Below are 20208 nucleotides of genomic sequence, written 5' to 3'. Positions count from 1 at the left end.
GGCCTATGACTCCTTTAGAAGTCACTTCCAACCCAAACCATTCTATGATTCATCTCCATCTCCATCTCCAGATGCTTTTTTTGGCTTCTAGAGTAGCTTCGGACCAAAAAACACCCATGCTGGAAGGGAACCCAGCTTGATTCCCAGCTCCTGAGGTGGTTTTTTGGTCATGGCAGATAGACATAAATTTTGGCTATTTGACCCCAAATGGGTGGGAATTGTAGGAGTCCCTCTCCAGTCCTGGGCTCAGCCCTCCCCACTCCTTCACCACTGGTGCTGTCTCATGTCTGGCAGGGGTGCGGAGATCGTCGGTGCCTGCCATGAGTCTGGCAGGAGGGGACACTGCCTGCTGGCTACCCGCGGCACAGCCAGAGGGTTGGGCATCCCCATGTCCCATGGGTTGGTGCCATCTCACGGTGGGTCACGGTGAGGCAGAGATGGGGGTCCGGGAGGTCCCCGGTTTTTGCCGTTGGCCAGGCAGCCTTGGGAGATGGAACCCAAATTGCTCTCGGTGTTTTCGGGACGGGCAGGGACACCTGGGGGACACTGGCGTCACGTGGAGCCATGGTGGATCTGCCCAGCTTGGGGACAAGGGGAGATGAACCCAACCGAGGTGGCCACAGGGAAAGCCGTAGGGTGGTTGAGAAGGCTCCAGTGCCGGCGTGCCGGATTGCCGGGTTGGGGCCGGCACACACGTAGGTACCACCGGGTGGAGGAGACACCCCCCCGCCCCCGCCATGGTGGCACAGCCGGGGCTGGGGGCTGCCGGTGTCCCCCACCAGCCTGCCCGCAGCAGAGGTGTCAAGCTCATTTCACCGCCGTCGCCGTGCTCAGGCTGGATTTGGCGCACCGGCGGTGAAAACCGGCACTCTACCGGGAGAGGGTCCCCCCACGACGCCCCCCTTCAGCAGCGTGCCTGCGCTCAGCTCTGCTCCAGCCGTGCTCTGCCGCCCAGCCCTCAGCCGTCGCCAGACTGGGTTGTGTTCTTCATTTTCATTTTATTTCCATTTTCTTTTTTTTTTTAATTCCCATTTTAATTTCTATTTATTATTTTAATTTTAATTTATATTTAATTTTTATTATTTCCTGGTTTATTTTAATTTTCATTTTATTTTTTATTTTCATTTCTACTTATTTTTTATTTGTTTCATTTTCATTTTATTTAATTTATATTTTTATTTCATTTTATTATTTTCATTTCACTAAGTTTTCATTTTAAATTTTTTGTTTCCGTTCATTTTTATTTTCATTCTCATTTATTTTTATATTATTTCATTTCTATTTTCAGTTTTATTTTCAGTTTAATTTCATTTTCATTATTCTTTTATTTTCATTTTTCATTCTTTCTTATTTTCAGTTTTCATTTCCTTTTTTTATTTTTCATTCTTTGTTATTTTCATTTCCTTTTTTATTTATTGTTCATTCTTATTTTCATTTTTCATTTCCTTTTTTTATTTGTTTTTCATTCTTTTTTTATTTTCATTTCCTTTTTTGATTTATTTTTCTTTCTTATTTTCATGTTTCATTTCCTTTATTTGTTTTTCATTCGGTGACATTTTCATTTCTTTTTTTGTTTTTCTTTCTTATTTTCATGTTTCGTTTCCTTTATTTGTTTTTCATTCTTTTTTGTTTTCATTTCCTTTTTTATTTCTTTTTCTTTCTTATTTTCATTTCTCATTTCATTTTTTTAAATTATTTTCCTTCTTTTTTATTTTCATTTTTCATTTCCTTTTTTTTATTATTATTATTATTATTATTATTTTTAAAAAAATTTTCATTTCAATTTTCATTTTCCCCTTCCGTTCCATTCCCTTGTCTTCATCGCTTTGTTTGTTTCCCAGTGACCCAGCACATTAAAGAAATCCTGGAAAGGACCAATAAGAAGAAATCCAAATTGAGAAAGAAACCCAAGCCCTATATCGAAGAGCACGACGGTAGGGGCCGTCTCGCCGCTCGCTGGGGGCTTCTTTCTCTCGGCCCCAGCAGCCGACCTCCTTCCTCCCGGCTTTTCGTCCCCCCGCTCCCCTCGGCTCTGCTCCCTGCCCGGACGCTCGGCGGGGTGGGGGGCGCGGGGAGGAGGGGGGAACCCCGGGACGAGGTTGCCTGTAGGATTTCATATCCGTAGAAAGAAGCGGAGGGCGTGATCAGGAAGTCGAGGGATAGAAATAAAATACATGAATATGGAGTCTTAGCCATAACGGTATATTTAGGTTATATATGATGTTATATTTAAATATATAATGTCATATGTAATGTTACACATCCGTATTTGATGTACCGTTTATTAATAGAGTCTATAATAAATCCATTACTATAAATAATACTAATATATAGGCATTTATCATATTATCGTCCTATATAACAATATAACAACATATTATAATATACTAGTATATATTTGTTATATATTATTATACTATTAATATTATAATACTATATGACATAAATATATTGATATAAGTATATAATGTTATATATCAATATATGATGTTATACTTAAATATATAATGTTATATATAATGTCATCTGTCAATATATAATGTTATATATAACATTATATATCCATTTATAATGTTATATATGATGTCATATATCTATATATAACGTTGTATATGTTATATATCAATATATGTTACATGTAATGTCATACATCAATATATAATATACAATTCTATATCAATTCATAATGTTATATATAATATTCTATATCAATTTATAATGTTATATATAATATTATCTATAAATCTATTATATATAAATGCATCAATTTAATAACGATTAACAAGGAGGGAAGGCAGGGATTTAATTAAGCCGAGGCACTTAGAAGATGCTGCTGGATGACCCCGAGGTGGGCACGAGGATCCTCGGTGCAGCGGTCATCACCGGTGGGGTGGGGGACACATGGGATGAGCCCCGTCTCCCGGCGTCCCTCTGGGTGTTGGGGGGGTTTGCCGGGAACCCACCGGTGGGAGCGGGATGCCGGTGACGGTGAAGCCAAGAGGTTCCCAACACAAGATGAGGGATTTCAACCTGAAGCTCCAGCGATGGTGGGGCTGGGACCCGGAGCTGGGGAGGGGTGGAGGCACCCCGAGAAAAGGCTTTAGCAGCATCCCTGAATTAAGGTTGCTCTTGAGTATCTTCATCAATGACAGACAATGAGATCGAGCGTGATGGGTTTGGAGATGACACCAAGCTGAGTGGTGAGGTTGATACTCCTCAGGGAAGGGATGCCATCCAGAAGGACCTGGACAAGCTGAAGGAGTGGGTCCATGTGAACCTCATGAGGTTCAACCAGGCCAAGGCCATGGTCCTTCAGCTGGGTGGGGACAACCCCCAGTATCCATACAGGGATGGACAGTGGAGAAGGACTTGGAGACGCTGGTGGGTGACGAATGGGACATGAGCCGGCAATGTGCCAACCATGTCCTGGGCTGCAGCCAAAGATCAACCTGATCTAGTTGACCTTCAAAGGTCCCTTCTAACCCAAACCATTTGATGTTTCGATGACTGCAGCACATAGAAAAGGATGGGCACCAGATCTGGGGTCCACCTGGTCCTGGACATCCTTTGGGGTGGCTTCAGACCCCCCCCCCCATGCATCCATCAAAAAAAATCAGAGAAACCCTTTGAAGGCAACAGCATCTGGGATGGAGGGAAGAGTAGATTATCCTGATTCCCCAAATTTAGGTTTAACCAAATTTTTAACCACCCCTGTCACCAACTCCTCTCCAGGAGCCCTTTTTTCCCCTTTTTTGCATCAATATAAAATAGAAAAAAGCACATTTTTCACTCCTGGATGGTTCTCACTGGCGTGACAGGTTTGGGATGCGCCAGGACACGTGGCTCCTGCCATCCAAAAGCCGCACCGATGGCAGGACTGGTGCTGGCACCATGGTTTCAAAGCTACCAAAGGCGAGAAGGTCCCAGATGACAGATTTTTTTTTTTTTTTTCCTGTTCAATTTACCTATTTTTAGGCTCTTGGAAGAATTTATGAGGCTGCCAGAATCTTCTGGGGTGGTCCAAAAGGTACCACCAGGTCCCCGGGGGCTCTTGGCTGTGGGATGCTGGAGCATCTCCCTTGGGATGATCCCATTGGCAGCTCGGGGATGCTCCAAGGGTTGAGGGTGCCATCTCCTCGTTGAAGAACATCAGGAGGAGGGGATGGATGGTGCGGAGAGGGATGAGGGTGGAAGCGGTGGCATCAGGAGGAGAGGATGGATGGTATAGGGGGGTGACAGTGGAAGCAATGGCTGTGGGGTGAAAAACCAACCCCAAGAGCCGGAGGATGGAGCCGAGGAGGCTCCACGTTAGGTGAGTATAAGGACATGGCTCCTCCAAGGTCGGAGGCTCTTGGGGAGCAGGTTGAGTTATGGGGACACCCCTTACAAGGTGGGGTGGCTGCTGTCTGGGGTGGGGGGGGATCTCATCCTCCTCAAACTGTCCCCCAGGTGTGGTGATGGAGCAGCACCGGCGCTGCCCCACATCCTGGGGGGGATCCTGACACCCTCCTGGAGCCAGGATGAGCTTCACCCCCCCTGGCAGGGGACAGGCCACCCCATGACTCCCCCCATCACCCAGAGCTGACCCCCCCACTCTGTTTTCTCTTCCAGGGGTGGCAATAAGCACTTACGCCAAGTACTGCTACAACAAGCTGCAGAAGGCAGCTCTGACAGGAGCCAAGAAGGTATCGTCCAACCGTTGGGCATGGGGAGGGCAGCGGTGGGCAGCCACCCCCGGCCGGGACCACCGAGGGGGCTGCTGGGGTTTGGGGATGGGGTCTGGTGGAGGAGGAAAAGGGATGAAGCTGGAGAGTAATGGGGACAGCGCGGCAGCTTGCACCGGACCCGTGGTGAGGATGCTCTGGGCATCTCCAGCGTGGTTTGCCCATCACTGCATCTCCTCTGGGGACCTTCTGGGGTCCACCAGGTCCTTCCCAAACCTCCCCGGCACCAAGGTACCGAGCAGGGATTAAGGAAATGATCCTGGAAGCAAAACTCCGGAGGAGAAGCGTGCTGAGGATTGAAAAGGAAGCTCCAGCAGCTCCCGTCTCACCAGGTTTCTCCATCACCGCGGCAGCTCGCCGAGCCGGATCGATCCCCGAGGCCATCGCTGATGTCATGGCGGCAGCTGATTTATTAATAAAACACCCCAGATAAGGATTAATTTACAGCCTGGGATGCTCTTCATGGCCCCACCACGGCTGCCTCAGTTTCCCCCTCCTCGTTTTGTTGGGGATAGAGAAGACATGGTGGGACCTCTCCTCCGCAGCAGCTCGGGTCCTCCCAGCAATGGCTGCCGAGACAAGGTCCCGGCGGTGGGGGGGATGCGTCACCCGCCGGGCTCACCAAGGACTCATCGATGGCCGTGTCCTGCTGACCTTTGAAGGCAAAGACAGGAGCGGTGGAGGACCCGGACCCTGCGGCTCCTTCCGTCGTTGGCTCTGTCTGGAGGGGGGATGCTTGGCCAGATCCAGCTGTTGGGGAGCTGTGTCCATCTCCTCTTCTACATCCCACCACGCACATGGCCGCTGTGTCCATCCCTTCTGCATCCCACCATCCACGTGGCCACTGCATCCACCTCCTCTTCTGCATCCCACCACGCGCACCTCCGTTACGTCCATCTCCTCTTCTACATCCACCATACACACGTTGGCTGCATCCCTCCCTTCATCCCACCATAGAAGCACAGACTGGTTTGGGTTGGAAGGGACCTCAGAGATCATCTAGTTCCACCCCCCCCCTGCCATGGGCAGGGACAAATGAACACATCCACTGCATCCATTTCTTCTTCTGCATCCCACCATGCACACATCCATTGCATCCACCTCCCGTTCTGCATCCCACCATGCGCATGGCCACCGTGTCCATCCCTTTTGCTTCTCACCATGCACGCATCTGCTCCATCCGTCTCCTCTTCTGCATCCACCACGCGCACGTTGGCCGCATTCATCCCTTCATCCCACCGCACGCACATCCACTGCAGCCCTTCTGCGTCCCACCATCCATGTGGCCACTGTGTCCATCTCCTCTTCTGCATCCCACCACACACACCTCCAATGTGTCCATCTCCTCTTCTGCATCCACCATACAACGTCCGCTGCATCCATCTCCTTTTCTGCGTCCCACCACGCACATGGCTGCTGCGTTCATCCCATCTGCATCCCACCATCCATGTGGCCACTGTGTCCATCTCCTCTTCTGCATCCCACCACGCACACCTCCAGTGTGTCCCTCTCTTCTACATCCACCATACACCATCTTGCCATGGCCCCGCTCATCTCCTGCACGGCAGAAAGGACAGCAGTACCCTCCTGTGACCAAGCCACCAGCCCAGCTGGTGGTGACCCCATGGATCCCACCAAGAGAGTCCCCAGGGCTGGATTTGCTTTCGCATCTAGACAGTGGGTGGAGATACCCGCCCACCGGCTGCGTTTTGGTGCTGAGCTTCTGGCACACGGTGCAGCTGGAGATCTTGGCCAGGTTGGCTGGAATTCGTCCATGGCTCCATCTGCTGTCCCCATCATGTGATGGGCTTGAGCTCTGGACGTGTCACAACCAGCTCTGGAGCTCGGTCATGAGGTGCTGGGACTGAGCAGGACCCCACACGCCCGTCCCGGCTGTGGGGATGCCAGCCACAGCTCCTGACGGCGCCGGTGGCCTCTCTTGTCTCTCACAGGGTCTGAAGAAGCCAAATATCGAGGAGATCCGTCACGCCAAGAACGCCGTCTTCAACCCTTCCATGTTCGGCAGCTCCCTGCAGGACATCATCAACATGCAGAAGGAGCGGTACCCCGATCGGCAGCTGCCCTGGGTGCAGACCCGCCTCTCCGAGGAGGTCCTGGCGCTCAACGGGGACCAGACCGAGGGCATCTTCAGGTAAAGCCACCTATGGCTGTGGGGAGACCCCCCAGGATGGTGGCAACCCGGACCTTCTCATGGGGAAAGCCATAACGAGTCACCTCATTATGGGGCAGCAGCCCTCCTCCCCACTTCCCCATGGGGCTGTCTTTCTCCTCCCATGGGGCAGAGAGCAGCCCCCAACTTCTCCTTGCCCCAAGGCCATGAGGATTTCTTCACAGCAGGTTCACGCCTGTTCTCTGATGCCCACCAAAGTCACATCGGGGTCTTGGGGTCTGCACACAATTCCCTGGCCCCACATCGCAGCAAGATGCCACGTCCCTGTGGGCACTAACCAGGTCCCAAAGTGGCCCCATCCTCAGCTGATGTCCTCTCGGCTCTCCTTGAACCCCACATGCACCCAGGGGGGGCCCCCAAAGCCCAGGGCGGGTCTTAGGCAGGTGGGTCCCCATCTCTTGCTTGAGGACCGACGTCTCTTCCCCTTACAGAGTCCCTGGTGACATCGACGAGGTCAATGCCCTCAAGCTGCAGGTGGACCAGTGGAAGATCCCCACCGGCTTGGAGGACCCCCATGTTCCCGGTAGGACCCTGGGGCGCTGTGTGGGGGTGTAGAATCAAGTCCACCATCCACCAGGTCTCACATCTCCCCATCTTCTCCTCGTTCTCCAGCCTCCCTGCTGAAGCTTTGGTACCGGGAGCTGGAGGAGCCGTTGATCCCCCATGAGTTTTACGAGCAGTGCATCACCCACTACGAGAACCCCGAGGCAGCCATCGCTGTCGTCCACTCTCTGCCCAGGATCAACAAAATGGTGCTGTGCTACCTCATCCGCTTCCTACAGGTATGGAGGAGACCCCCCCCACCATGTCCCCCCCTGAGGCTACCTCCCAGTCTGGTTGCCTCTCTCGAGGTGGCTCCGAGTTCCCCAGGTTGATGTGGGGTTACCCACCTGGTGACCTCCATCTCATCCAAGAACCGGGAGATCTACGTGGTCCCACCACCCCATCACCACCACCTTCTTCCCCTGCTCCAGGTGTTCGTGCAACCGGCCAACGTGGCCATCACCAAGATGGACGTCAATAACCTGGCCATGGTGATGGCCCCCAACTGCCTGCGCTGCCAGTCGGACGACCCACGGATCATCTTCGAGAACACCCGCAAGGAGATGTCCTTCATCCGGGTGCTCATCCAGCACCTTGACACCAGCTTCATGGAGGGTGTCCTATAGCAGCTGCCACCGAGTCCCCCCCACCATAAGCTCCCTCCCCTCCGACCCCGCTCGCCCGAGGAGCACAAGCCAGACCCCGCAGAAGGAGGGTGCTGGGTGACACGTCCCCACCGGTGCTGCGGCACCCTGCCTGTCTCCATCCGCCCCCGCCCGTCCTACAGCAGGACACGGGACTGCTCCCCATGCCCCATCCCGACCCTCCGGCCATCTCACTGTCCACCTCTTCACCCGTTGGAGGGATCGGCTGGTTTGGGGGTCCCCAGGGGCTGCAGCACCCATGGAGCAGGCGAGGACCATCCTGGCTCCACGGGGATTGGGTGGTCTTTCCAGACGGGGTGTCCTACGTGGTCGTGGGTGGCAGCGGGGACCTGGAGAGCAGGTGACCACGTAGGGGATGGGGGAAGCTGGGTGGGGGGAGTCAAACAAGTCCCCCCCACATCTCCGTTGGGGTTGGGTCTCTGGCTGAGAGCAGAGCTGTGGGGCAGCCGTGGGGCAGGGAGCACCTCCGGGGTGGGGAGAAGCCACCGGTGCTGAGCTGAGCAGGCGTCGAGCGCCTGGAGAACGTGGCACTTTGGGGACCAGAGGGACAAGTGTCGCGGTGCCAGGAGAGTCCCTGCCTGCAGGGAAGGAGACCACGGGCACAACCGGGGTGCATCTCGCGGCGAAGCTGGGTGCACCCAGGGGTGGGGGCTGGGGGGGGGGGGGGTGTCCCTTTAGGAGCTGCTGTGTCCCGGGTGGCTCATTGTGGCCGGTCACCCATCCCAGGGTGCTGGAGGAGCTGGGCAGGCAGGTCACTGCCCACGCACGTCATGGTGCCCAGCCCTGGCACCACGCCAGACCCATCTTACCACACGTTGGCACCAAAGGACCTGTCTCAGCACCCACCATGTCTGCTTGGCCCTGCTGGACCATCTGTCACGTCCTCCTGGTCCTGCTGGAACCATCTTGGCACTCATCGTGTCCTCCCGGTTCTCCTGGAACCATCTTGATGCCCATCATCTCTGTTTGGTCCTGCACAAAATATCTTGGTACCCATCATCTCCTCTTGCTTGCGCTGGATCCATCTTGGTGCCCATCATCTTCTCCTGAACCTATCTTGGCACCCATCATCTCCTTCTGCTCCTGCTGGACCTATCTTGGTGCCCATCATCTCTGACCCTGTTGGACACATCTTGGCATCTGTCATGTCCTACTGGTTCTCCTAGACCCACCTTGGTGCCCATCGTCTCCTCCTGGTCCTGCCTGAACCATCTTGGCACCCATCATCTCTGCTTGGCCCTGAAGGACACATCTTGGCACCCATCATCTTCTCTTGCTTCCCCTGGACCCATCTTGGTGTCTGTCATATTCTCCTGCTCCTGCCCAATCTATCTTGGTGCCTGTCATCTCTGCTTGGACCTGATGGACACATCTTGGTACCTATCATCTCCTCCTACTTCTCCTGCACCCATTTGGGTGCCCATCATCTCCTCCTACTCCTGACCAACCCATCTTGGCACCCATCTCCTCCTGGTCCTGCCCAACTCAGTGTCTATCATCTCTGCTTGGCCCTCATGGACGCATCTTGGCACCTGTCATGTACTCCTGCTGGACCCACCTTGGCAGTCATCATCTCCTGCTTCTCCTGGGTCCATTTTAGTGCCCATCATCTCCTCCTGGTCCTGCCAAACTCATCTTGGCACCCATCAGCTCTGCTTGGCCCTGCTGGTCACACCTGGCACCCATCATCTCCTCCAGCTCCTGCCCAACCACCTTGGCACCCATCATCTCCTCCTGGTTCTCCTGCACCCATCTTGGCACCCATCATCTCCTCCTGGTTCTCCTGCACCCATCTTGGCACCCATCATCTCCTCCTGGTTCTCCTGCCCAACCATCTTGGCACCCATCATCTCCTCCTGGTTCTCCTGCACCCATCTTGGCACCCATCATCTCCTCCTGGTTCTCCTGCCCAACCATCTTGGTGCCCATCTCCTCCAGCTCCTGCCCAACCACCTTGGCACCCATCATCTCCTCCAGCTCCTGCTGGACCCATCTTGGTGCCAGTCATCTCCTCATGGTCCTGCATGATCCATCTTGGCATCCATCATCTCTGCTTGGCCCTGATGGACACATCTTGGCACCCATCATCTCCTCCTGGTTCTCCTGCACCCATCTTGGCACCCATCATCTCCTCCTGGTTCTGCCCAGCCATCTTGGCACCCATCATCTCCTCCTGGTTCTCCTGCACCCATCTTGGCACCCACCATCTCCTGCTCCTCCTGGACCCACCTTGCCCCCCCCCCCCATCTCCCCCATCCCCACCGCTGGAGCCGAAGGACCCCCCCGCCAACGGGAGGTGCCCCCCCCCCCCCCCCAGTGCCTTCGGCTCCACCCGGGGCGAAGCGGGACCACGGGGGGCACCCGGGGGGCACCCACCGCATGGGTGGGGGGCACCCATCAGAGCATAGAGGTCTATAAAGAGAGTTATTAATTAGACACACACCCCCCCCCCCCAATTTTCAAGCCAGATGCTATTTTCTCCGGGGGGGGGGGGTGTCCCATGGGTGGGGGGGGTGTCCCATGGGTGGGGGGGATCCCATGGGTGGGGGGGGTCCCATGGGTGGGGGGTCCCCCCGGCGGGACCCAGCGCTACCTCCCAGCTCTGCTCACTGCCAGACGGGGGGGGGGGGGGACAGGGACACACCGGGGGGGTGGCAGCTGGGGGGGGGGGGGGGGTCCCCCCGATTCTTTAATTTCCATTTAATTATCCCCCCCTCCCCCCTCCAGGTTTTATATATTTTTTTTTCTTTGTTTTTCTCCTTTTTCCCCCCCTTTTTGGTTTTTGGTTTTTAGATTCGAGGTTTTATTTATTGTGAAAAATCAGAAAATTCATTAAAAAAATTAATAAAATTTAAAAAAAAAAACCACGGGGGGGGGGGAGAACCCCCCAAACCCCACCCACCCCCCCCACCCCCCGGCTGCTGCAGTCCCCGCCCCCAAACACTGGGGGGGGAGGGGCAAGATCCGCCCCTCCCCCACCCCCCTCCCCCCACCCCCAAAAGGGGGGGGCTGGGGGGGGGGGGGGTTGGGGTGTCCTATAGGCTGCCGAACTCTGTAATCGGGGCGCGGGGACGTATAGAGGCTCCGCCCCTTTGTGTGAATAAAGTTCCCGTATGGCCAGCGCTTCCTCGGGCCTCGTTCACTCTGGAGCGGATCGAGGGCCGGGAAGGTTTTTTGGGGGGGGGGGGGGGGGGGGGGGGGGGGGGCAGAGACCCTATAGGGGCTATGGGGGGGGGGGGGGGGCGGCACGGGCCTGGTTGTGCCCCCTGGGATGTGCAGGGACATATAGGGGTCCATAGGTGGGTCCATAGGGAAGCCGCGCCCAGGCCGTACAGCCCCTATAGGGGTCTATATGGTCATCCCCCACCCATGCCGTACAGCTTCTATAGGGGTCTATATGGTCACACCCACAGGCTGTATAGGGACAGCCCAGCCATACCATACAGCCCCTATAGGGGTCTATATGGTCATCCCCTACCCATGCTGTACAGCTTCTATAGGGGTCTATATGGTCACACCCACACAGGCCGTATAGGGACAGGCCAGCCATACCATACAGCCCCTATAGGGGTCTATATGGTCGTCCCCCACCCATGCTGTACAGCTTCTATAGGGGTCTATATGGTCACACCCACACAGGCTGTATAGGGACAGGCCACCCATACCATACAGCCCCTACAGGGCTGTATGTGGTCTATAGGAGGTCTATATGGTCACACCCACACAGGCCATATAGGGACAGCCCGGCCATACCATACAGCCCCTATAGGGGTCTATATGGTCGTCCCCCACCCATGCCGTACAGCTTCTATAGGGGTCTATATGGTCACACCCACACAGGCCGTATAGGGACAGCCCAGCCATACCATACAGCCCCTATAGGGGTCTATATTGTGTATAGGGGGTCTATATGGTCACACCCACAGGCTGTATAGGGACAGCCCAGCCATACCATACAGCCCCTATAGGGGTCTATATGGTCGTCCCCCACCCATGCCGTACAGCTTCTATAGGGGGTCTATATGGTCACACCCACACAGGCCGTATAGGGACAGCCCAGCCATACCATACAGCCCCTATAGGGGTCTATATGGTCATCCCCCACCCATGCCGTACAGCTTCTATAGGGGTCTATATGGTCACACCCACACAGGCTGTATAGGGACAGCCCAGCCATACCATACAGCCCCTATAGGGGTCTATATGGTCGTCCCCTACCCATGCTGTACAGCTTCTATAGGGGTCTATATGGTCACACCCACACAGGCTGTATAGGGACAGGCCAGCCATACCATACAGCCCCTATAGGAGTGTATATGGTCATGCCCCACCACGCAGGCGCTATAGGGAAGCCCTACCCAGGCCATACAGCCTCTATACATCTCTATAGGGGTGTGTATGGTCACCCAGGCTGTACAGGAACACCCCAAACATGCCATACAGCTTCTATAGGGGTGTACATGGTCACACGTACACACACAGCCTATGTAAGGACACCCTGCCCATGCCATAGAGCCCCTATAGGGGTCTATATGGTCACACCCACACAGGCCGTATAGGGACACCCCAACCATACCGTACAGCCCCTATAGGGGTGTATATGGTCGCACATAAACACACAGACTGTATAGGGACATCTGACCCAGGCCCTATAGCATCTATAGGGGTGTATATGGTCATCCCCCACCACGCAGGCTGTATAGGGGGTGTATAGAGCTCCCCTATAGCAGGGCAGGGTGCACCAGACAGTATAGGGTGCATAGGGCAGTGTATGCACCCCCTCTCCCGGGGTGTATGGGGTGTATACGTACCGCCCAGGGGCTGTAGGGATGCACACGGGATGTATGTGGGGTCTATAGGGGATGAACGGGGGGGTACGGGTGTATGGAGGGGCGGCTGGATGTATATAAGGGTGTATGGGTGTCTATAGGGGCACCTGGGTCTATATAGGGGTCTGGGGGTGTATAGGGGTGGTAGGGGGTCTATAGAGGGTATGGGTATGTATAGGGGTGGGCGAGTGTATATGGGGGTGCACAACAGTGTGTATAGGGGTGCACGGGTGTGTGGGTGCCTATAGGGGTACACGAGTGTCTATAGGGCCAGGTGGGTGCCTATAGGGGGTGTGGGTGTCTATAGGGACAAGTGGGTGTTTATAGGGATGCATAGGTGTCTATAGGAGGGGGGGTGGGTGTCTATAGGGGGTATGCATGTCTATATGTGTGCAGGGGTGTCTATAGGGGTTATGAGTGCCTATAGGGGTGGGGGGTGTCTATAGGGGTTATGAGTGCCTACAGGGGTGCAGGGGTGTCTATAGGGGCTGTGTCTATAGGGGTGCCCAGGGGTGTTTATACAGGCTACAAGTGTCTATAGCGTCTGTGAGTGCCTATAGGGGTGTCTACAGGGGTTATAAGTGCCTATAGGGGTGCAGGGGTGTCTATAGGGGTGCCTATAAGGGTTATAAGTGCCTATAGGGGTGCAGGGGTGCCTATAGAGATGCCCAGAGGTGCCTATAGGGGTGTCTATAGGGGTTATAAGTACCTATAGGGGTGTCTATAGGGGTTACAGGTGCCTATAGGGGTGTCTATCGGGGTTATAAGTGCCTATAGGGGTGCCTACAGGGGTTATAAGTACCCATAGAGGTGCCCAGAGGTGCCTATAGGGGTCTCTGTAGCGGTTATAAGTGCCTATAGGGGTGCAGGGGTGCCTATAGGGGTGTCTATAGGGGTTACAAGTGCCTATAGGGGTGTCTATGGGGGTTATAAGTGCCCATAGACGTGCCCAGAGGTGCCTATAGGGGTCTCTGTAGGGGTTATAAGTGCCTATAGGGGCGCAGGGGTGCCTATAGGGGTGCCTATAGGGGTTACAAGTGCCTATAGGGGTGTCCATGGGGGTTACAGGTGCCTGTAGGGGTGTCTATAGGGGTTATAAGTACCTGTAGGGTGTCTATAGGGGTTACAGGTGCCTATAGGGGTGTCTATGGGGGTTACAAGTACCTATAGGGGTGTCTATAGGGGTTATAAGTACCTATAGGGTGTCTATAGAGGTTACAGGTGCCTGTAGGGGTGTCTATGGGGGTTACAAGTGCCTATAGGGGTGTCTATAGGGGTTATAAGTACCTATAGGGGTGTCTATGGGGGTTACAGGTGCCTGTAGGGGTGTCTATAGGCATTACAAGTACCTATAGGGGTGTCTATAGGGGTTACAGGTGCCTGTAGGGGTGTCTATGGGGGTTACAAGTACCTATAGGGGTGTCTATAGGGGTTATAAGTACCTATAGGGTGTCTATAGAGGTTACAGGTGCCTGTAGGGGTGTCTATAGGGGTTACAGGTGCCTATAGGGGTGTCTATGGGGGTTACAAGTACCTATAGGGTGTCTATAGGGGTTATAAGTACCTATAGGGTGTCTATAGAGGTTACAGGTGCCTGTAGGGGTGTCTATAGGGGTTACAGGTGCCTATAGGGGTGTCTATAGGCGTTACAAGTGCCTATAGGGTGTCTATAGGGGCGCACGGCTCTCTGTCCATAGGGTCCCTCCAGCGCCGTGTCCCCGCCCGGAACGGTGTAACCACGGACCGGACCGCGCCGCTTCCGGGGCCGGGCCCGCGGCTGCTCGGTCCCAGGCCCGGGGTGGGTCCCAGGCCCCGGTGTCGGTCCCAGGCCCCGGTGTCGGTTCCAGGCCCCGGTGTCGGTCCCAGGCCCGGGGTGGGTCCTAGGCCCCGGTGTCGGTCCCAGGCCCCGGTGTCGGTCCCAGGCCCGCGGCTGCTCGGTCCCAGGCCCGGGGTGGGTCCCAGGCCCCGGTGTCGGTTCCAGGCCCCGGTGTCGGTCCCAGGCCCGCGGCTGCTCGGTCCCAGGCCCGGGGTGGGTCCCAGGCCCCGGTGTCGGTCCCAGGCCCGCGGCTGCTCGGTCCCAGGCCCCGGTGTCGGTGTCACCCCCCGGTACCGGCTGTCGGGATGCGGCTGTTACCGGTTCTACGATTGCGGCTCCAGCCCGGGGCTACCGGAGCGGCGGGGCCCGGTGTCGGGTACCGGCAGGGGCAGAGCCCGGGGCCCCGCACCCGCGAGTATTTCTACTACATCGATCACCAGGGCCAGGTACCGGTAACCGGGGGGAAGGGGGGCCCGGGGTGTCCCGGGGGGGGGGGGGGGGGGGACGGGACGGGACACACGGTGGCACCGGGGGGGGGGGAAGCGGGAGCAGGCACCGGGGGGGGGGGGGATTTTGAGGCTTTTTCCTGCTTTTCTTCAGCTTTTCCTGGATGACACCAAAGTCAAGAACTTCATCACCTGCTTCAAAGGTACCGGGAGCCCCCAAAAAACCCCCAAACCTCCCCCAAAAAGATCCCAAACCTCCCCCCCAGAAACCATCAAACCTCCCCCCAAAAAAACCCCAAACCTCCCCCCCAAAAAACCATCAAACCTCCCCCAAAAAAACCATCAAACCTCCCCCCAAAAACATCAAACCTCCCCCAAAAAAACCATCAAACCTCCCCCAAAAAACCCCAAACCTCCCCCCAAAAAACCCCAAACCTCCCCCCAAAAACACCCCAAACCTCCCCCCCAAAAACACCCCAAACCTCCCCCCCAAAAACACCCCAAACCTCCCCCCCAAAAACCCCAAACCTCCCCCCAAAAACCCCAAACCTCCCCCCCAAAAAACCCCAAACCTCCCCCCCAAAAAACCATCAAACCTCCCCCAAAAAAACCATCAAACCTCCCCCAAAAAACCCCAAACCTCCCCCCAAAAACACCCCAAACCTCCCCCCCAAAAAAACCCCAAACCTCTCCCCCAAAGACATCAAACCTCTCCCCAAAAAAAACCCCAAACCTCCCCCCAAAAACATCAAACCTCCCCCCAAAAACATCAAACCTCCCCCCAAAAACATCAAACCTCACCCCCAAACCTGCCCCCCAAAATCCGCCCCCCCCATCCCCCTTAATTAAGATCCAGTCCTTAATTAGGGTCTCCTCCCTAACGAGGGGGCCAAGCCCTTGGCAGCGGGGTGGGAGAGGGGGGGCACCCCCCAACTCTGGCACCTCTGCAGGTGGCAAAAACCACTGCCGGGTGCTATTTGCATATTAATTACCTCATTAATTAAGCAGCTCTTGCTTTTAATAACTCCCGTTTGCGCTTCCCGGTACGGCAATTCCTGCCGAGCCGACTGCTCCTCCCTCCACCAGCCCCTTCCCAAAATGAAATCCGGTTAACGAAACCCCCCCTACCCCACAGATAATTAACCTCCTCCTGGGAGGGGTTAATTACCGGGGATTAACGAGCCGCTGTCTGTCCGTCCATCCCGGCAGACGTAGGGTTCCTCACCTTCTTCTTCAAGCGGCTGGAGCCGAACCGGAGCGGACGTTACGAAACGGAATTCCCTTTCCTCTCGCTCTGCGGTCGGGAACGGAATTTCCTCCGGTGCGACGATCGTCCCATCGTCTTCACCCAAATTTTACCGGGTTCCGGTGAGAATCGGTTCCTCTCCTACTGCGGCGGCGGCGAGCGTCTGGTTGTACCGTTTCAACCGGAAAGTTTAGTGGTTTTACCGGAAAACGGGCGGCTTTATCATCCGGCACCGGCAAAGGCGGGCGGCGTGGGTTTGGTGCGCTCGGCGTTGGCTTTCGAGTGGAGTCCCGGCTTCGAATACGGTCGGGGGCCGGCGCAGCCCCCCACTCATTTTATCTGGGAAGGACGGCGCTACCGGCTCACCGAAGAATTGCTGCCGCTGCTTCGTGCCGGCGCGCCTGGCTGCGCCGGGGAATCCCCGGCTGTGCCGGTCACCCCGCGTCAGGGCTGAGTTGGGGACCCCTCCCCCCAACCGACACCCCCACGTCGAGAGGACAAGCGGCGGGGTGGTGCCGCGGTGACCGAAACCCTCGTGAATTGATGAAAAACAAAGAGCTTTAACCGCGTAGCCGAGCTGTGCCGTTTCCTCGCCCCGAAGCGCCGAACACTTGGGGTACGGGGAGGGGATTTGGGGGGGGGGGGGGGGACACCGCGGCAGGAGCACGCGGTTATTGTAGAGTCTGCCTGTAAATAACGCCACGGTGATGGTTTCTGCCGGGACTCAGCTCCCTCGGCAGTAATTTATTAACCGGTCTCCCAGCGTTAATTAATCAGCTTAAGGAGAGCCTGGATGCTGATGCGCCCGCTGTCCTGGTGACCGGCACGCTGTCCCGGTGACGCGTGGCACCGCTGGGCGTTAGCGGTGGCACCGGGTGCCCCCGGTTGGGGCTGACGCAGGCGACGCGGTGACAACAAAAGGGAGAAGGTAACAGAAAAGCACCGGGATGAGGAGGAAACACCGAATTTGGGGAGGAAGGAGGGGCTGGGCGACAACCGGTGAGGCTGCGGCGGTTCGCCGGGTGCCGTCGGTGGGACGAGGGCGAGTTTCGCCCGAGCTACAAGGCGAAGTAGTCGAGGGCGCCGTGCCGGCAGAGGCTGGTGGTCCAGACAGCGTCAGCTCTGCCAGAGCTCACCAGCATCCGGCACAGCTCGGCGCTCACCGCGGCGAAACGTTCCTCATCCACCGCGTCCTCGAAGAGGCGGCTGGAGGCGGAGGGCGGCCAGGTCGGCTCCCGGCTGTAACAATCCACAGGGTACGGATAAACCACCAGACGTAAATCCGGGAGAACTGCGGTTTTCCGTAACAAAGTCTTGAGTCCCGGCGTGGAAACGGGATTGCCAAAAAGTCCCAGGCAACGGAGGCGAGAGCAACGGCAAAGCGCCGGCAGCAGAACCTCCAACCGGGCGTCCGTCAGCCGGCACTCCATGAGGTCCAGGTGGAGGAGAGAGGCCGCCGTTTCCTCCAGGAGACGCCGGAGAGGTTGGAGAAGATTCTCGGAAAAATCGTGGCCGCTCAGGTCCAACTTCTTCAGCACCGGAGCGTGGAGGCTTTGGGAGAGGAAGGTGACGTCGCCGGGAAGGAGGTAGCAGAACGCCAGCTCCAGGCTTTCCAGGGGAGTCTCCAGGTCGCTGCCGGGGGGGGAAAATTGAACCGTGAGACCCCACCGAGGCCGTCACCGCGCCGGCTGCGAGCCGGGAGGGAGCCGCCGCCAGACTAAACCTCGTATTAAATCTCTGACCGACGGAACAGGGACGGTTCCCGTATTCCCGGAGGAATCGACGGGAAACCCACCCGGATCCCAAGCACCCCCCTGCCGTGAATTTTCGTGCCACGGCATGGGGAAAAAAAAAGCGGGTCGGGGACCTGCTCCACCGGGAACTTACCCAAGAAGCTGCCTCAGTTTCCCCGAAAGCCTGGAGGAACCCAAGTTGAGCTCCTTGAGGCACGGCAGCCTCCCCAGCTGCGCGGCGAGGCGCCGGATGCCGGCATCGGTCCCCGCGGCGAGCCGCCGCACGTCGACGTTGCTGTAGGGCAGCTTGAGGCTGAGGAGGTCGGTGAATCTGGTGAGGTGCGGCAAAACCGCGCAGAGACCGGCCAGCCCCAGGTTGTTGAAGCGCAGATCGACGCGTCGCACGCCGGCGGGTTCCAGCGATTCCAGCAAACTCACGGTGCCGGCGGCGGAAAGCTCCTCGGCGTGGAAATCCCGGCATTTGAGGCGCAGGGGACCGGCGGCGGCGGCGATCTGCAGGGCGTCGCGAAGGACGCCGAAGGACGTGCCGTTGACAAAGAGATCGGCGCGGACCTCCACACCGACAGGTCGCGGTGCCGCCGAAACGCCGGACGGACCTTTGCGCCGTTTGGAGCCGTGTTTCAAACATTCGTTTTGGTGTTTGGAGACCTCGATGCAGGCTTTGGCCAACGCCACCGTGCCGGACCAAAGACTCATCCCCTCCGGGCCGCGGTCGGTGTCACCGTCCTGGAGACCCGTCATATCCAGCACCCGCAGGCGGCACCGGCTCTCGCTGGGCGAGGAATAAAACGGTGAATAAACGAGCAGGAAAAAAATCGGAGAACCGAAACAACCGCGCGGCCGGTTCCCGGCAGAGCTACGGCCAACCGGCCCCGAGGCGGGGTGAGGGTCGCGGTCCCGCTTTCCTCCCGCGTTTTCGGCGCGCGAAACAAACCCGGTGCTGACCTACGGATTCCTCCCTTCACCGCGGTCGGAGCTCGCGGCACCAAAACGAGCATCGTCACCTCCGTGTGTGTCCCCCCCCGCACCGCGGAGAGGCAAAAACCGGCTCCTGCTCAGCCCGGTGAAATTCGGCAACCCGGTACCCACCTCGTCCCACGGCAGGACTCCTCCAGCGCCCGGCGGAGATGCGCCACGACGGCCAAGATAACGGCCTGGATACATAATTTGCTGGATTTTTCCCCAAAGAGCGAACGACGGTTACGGTGAGCCAACAAGCGCCGAAAGCTGAGGACGGGGAAGGGCCACGATCCCACCAAATCCCGCAACGCCAACGTCCGTCCGTCCAGGAACGCGGCTTGGAAGAGGACGGGGTAGAGTTCGGCGGGGAGAAGGTCCATGGCGCGGCGGGCGCCGGGGCGGTGACTCACCAGCCGGCGGGCGCAGAGGAAGACGAGGGAGTGCATGGCGCCCGGCGCTGGGGGCGAAACGGGGTGGGGGGGTGGGTGGAGGTTTGGGGGGGCGGGGGGGTGCTGGGAACCCCCCTCACACTGCTGGGGGTTGTGGGGGGCAGAATGTGGCCCCAGGGCACCCCCTAATCCAGACACCCCCCCCCCAAAGGTACTTCGGGGGGGGCTCTAGAGGCCCCGCAAAGGTGACACTCCTAAACCAGCCCCCCCCAGCACCCCTAAACCAGTCCCCCCATCACATTGACACCCCCCCAGCACCCCCAAAACAGCACCCCCAAAACAGCCCCCCCCATCACGGGAACCCCCCCAGCCCCCCAAACCCAGCCCCTCCATCCCAGGGAACCCCCCAGCACCCCTAAACCAGCCCCCCCCCATCCCAGGGACCCCCCCAACCCCCCTAAACCAACTCCCCATCACACTGACACCCTCGCAGCCCCCCTAAACCAGCCCCCCCCCCCCCAATCACGGGGACCCCCGCAGCACAGGGACACACACACCCCGCCCCCAGCACCCCAAACCCAGCTCCTCCATCCCAGGGAACCCCCCAGCCCCCCTAAACCAGCCCCCCCTATCCCAGGGACCCCC

At 56.9% G+C, this 20208-nt stretch overlaps 3 protein-coding genes across 8 annotated transcripts in view; 2 read left to right on the top strand and 1 right to left on the bottom strand.

Annotated features, from left to right (window-relative positions):
* ARHGAP39 (Rho GTPase activating protein 39) overlaps positions 1-9843 on the top strand; it is a 149441-nt gene extending 139598 nt beyond the window's left edge. For 2 of the 3 annotated variants that reach the window (XM_075743161.1, XM_075743159.1), the window contains 6 exons: positions 1842-1934; positions 4612-4685; positions 6677-6876; positions 7347-7438; positions 7528-7697; positions 7890-9843. In XM_075743161.1, the coding sequence (XP_075599276.1) occupies positions 1842-1934; positions 4612-4685; positions 6677-6876; positions 7347-7438; positions 7528-7697; positions 7890-8084 (824 nt within the window). In that variant the 3' untranslated portion in view covers positions 8085-9843. The remainder of the gene's footprint in view (positions 1-1841; positions 1935-4611; positions 4686-6676; positions 6877-7346; positions 7439-7527; positions 7698-7889) is intronic. The other variant, XM_075743162.1, reaches the window with a different exon arrangement.
* Positions 9844-14740: 4897 nt separating this feature from the next.
* Positions 14741-17031, top strand: C2H8orf82 (chromosome 2 C8orf82 homolog). Of its 3 annotated transcripts, none has more exons than XM_075743150.1 (4): positions 14741-14799; positions 15054-15214; positions 15369-15417; positions 16424-17031. In XM_075743150.1, exons 2-4 carry the CDS (start codon positions 15074-15076, stop codon positions 16912-16914), a joined length of 681 nt encoding a protein of 226 aa, XP_075599265.1. In that variant the 5' UTR covers positions 14741-14799; positions 15054-15073; the 3' UTR covers positions 16915-17031. The 3 variants fall into 3 exon arrangements, with proteins under 3 accessions (XP_075599265.1, XP_075599266.1, XP_075599264.1); XM_075743151.1 differs by lacking the exon at positions 14741-14799 and adding an exon at positions 14901-14933; XM_075743149.1 differs by lacking the exon at positions 14741-14799 and having other exon boundaries at positions 15030-15214.
* A 137-nt stretch (positions 17032-17168) lies between these two features.
* On the bottom strand, positions 17169-19826 carry LRRC14 (leucine rich repeat containing 14). 2 transcript variants are annotated; one of them, XM_075743148.1, is made up of 4 exons: positions 19304-19826; positions 18632-18986; positions 18348-18506; positions 17510-18092 (listed from the first exon to the last, which is right to left on the bottom strand). In XM_075743148.1, exons 1-4 carry the CDS (start codon positions 19618-19620, stop codon positions 17640-17642), a joined length of 1284 nt encoding a protein of 427 aa, XP_075599263.1. In that variant the 5' UTR covers positions 19621-19826; the 3' UTR covers positions 17510-17639. The 2 variants fall into 2 exon arrangements, with proteins under 2 accessions (XP_075599262.1, XP_075599263.1); XM_075743147.1 differs by having other exon boundaries at positions 17169-18092; positions 18348-18986.
* Positions 19827-20208: the final 382 nt, after the last annotated feature.

This window comes from Balearica regulorum, chromosome 2 (genome assembly GCF_011004875.1).
Source record: "Balearica regulorum gibbericeps isolate bBalReg1 chromosome 2, bBalReg1.pri, whole genome shotgun sequence".
Classification (NCBI taxonomy): Eukaryota; Metazoa; Chordata; class Aves; order Gruiformes; family Gruidae; genus Balearica; species Balearica regulorum.
This window is presented reverse-complemented; position numbering and strand designations above follow the sequence as displayed.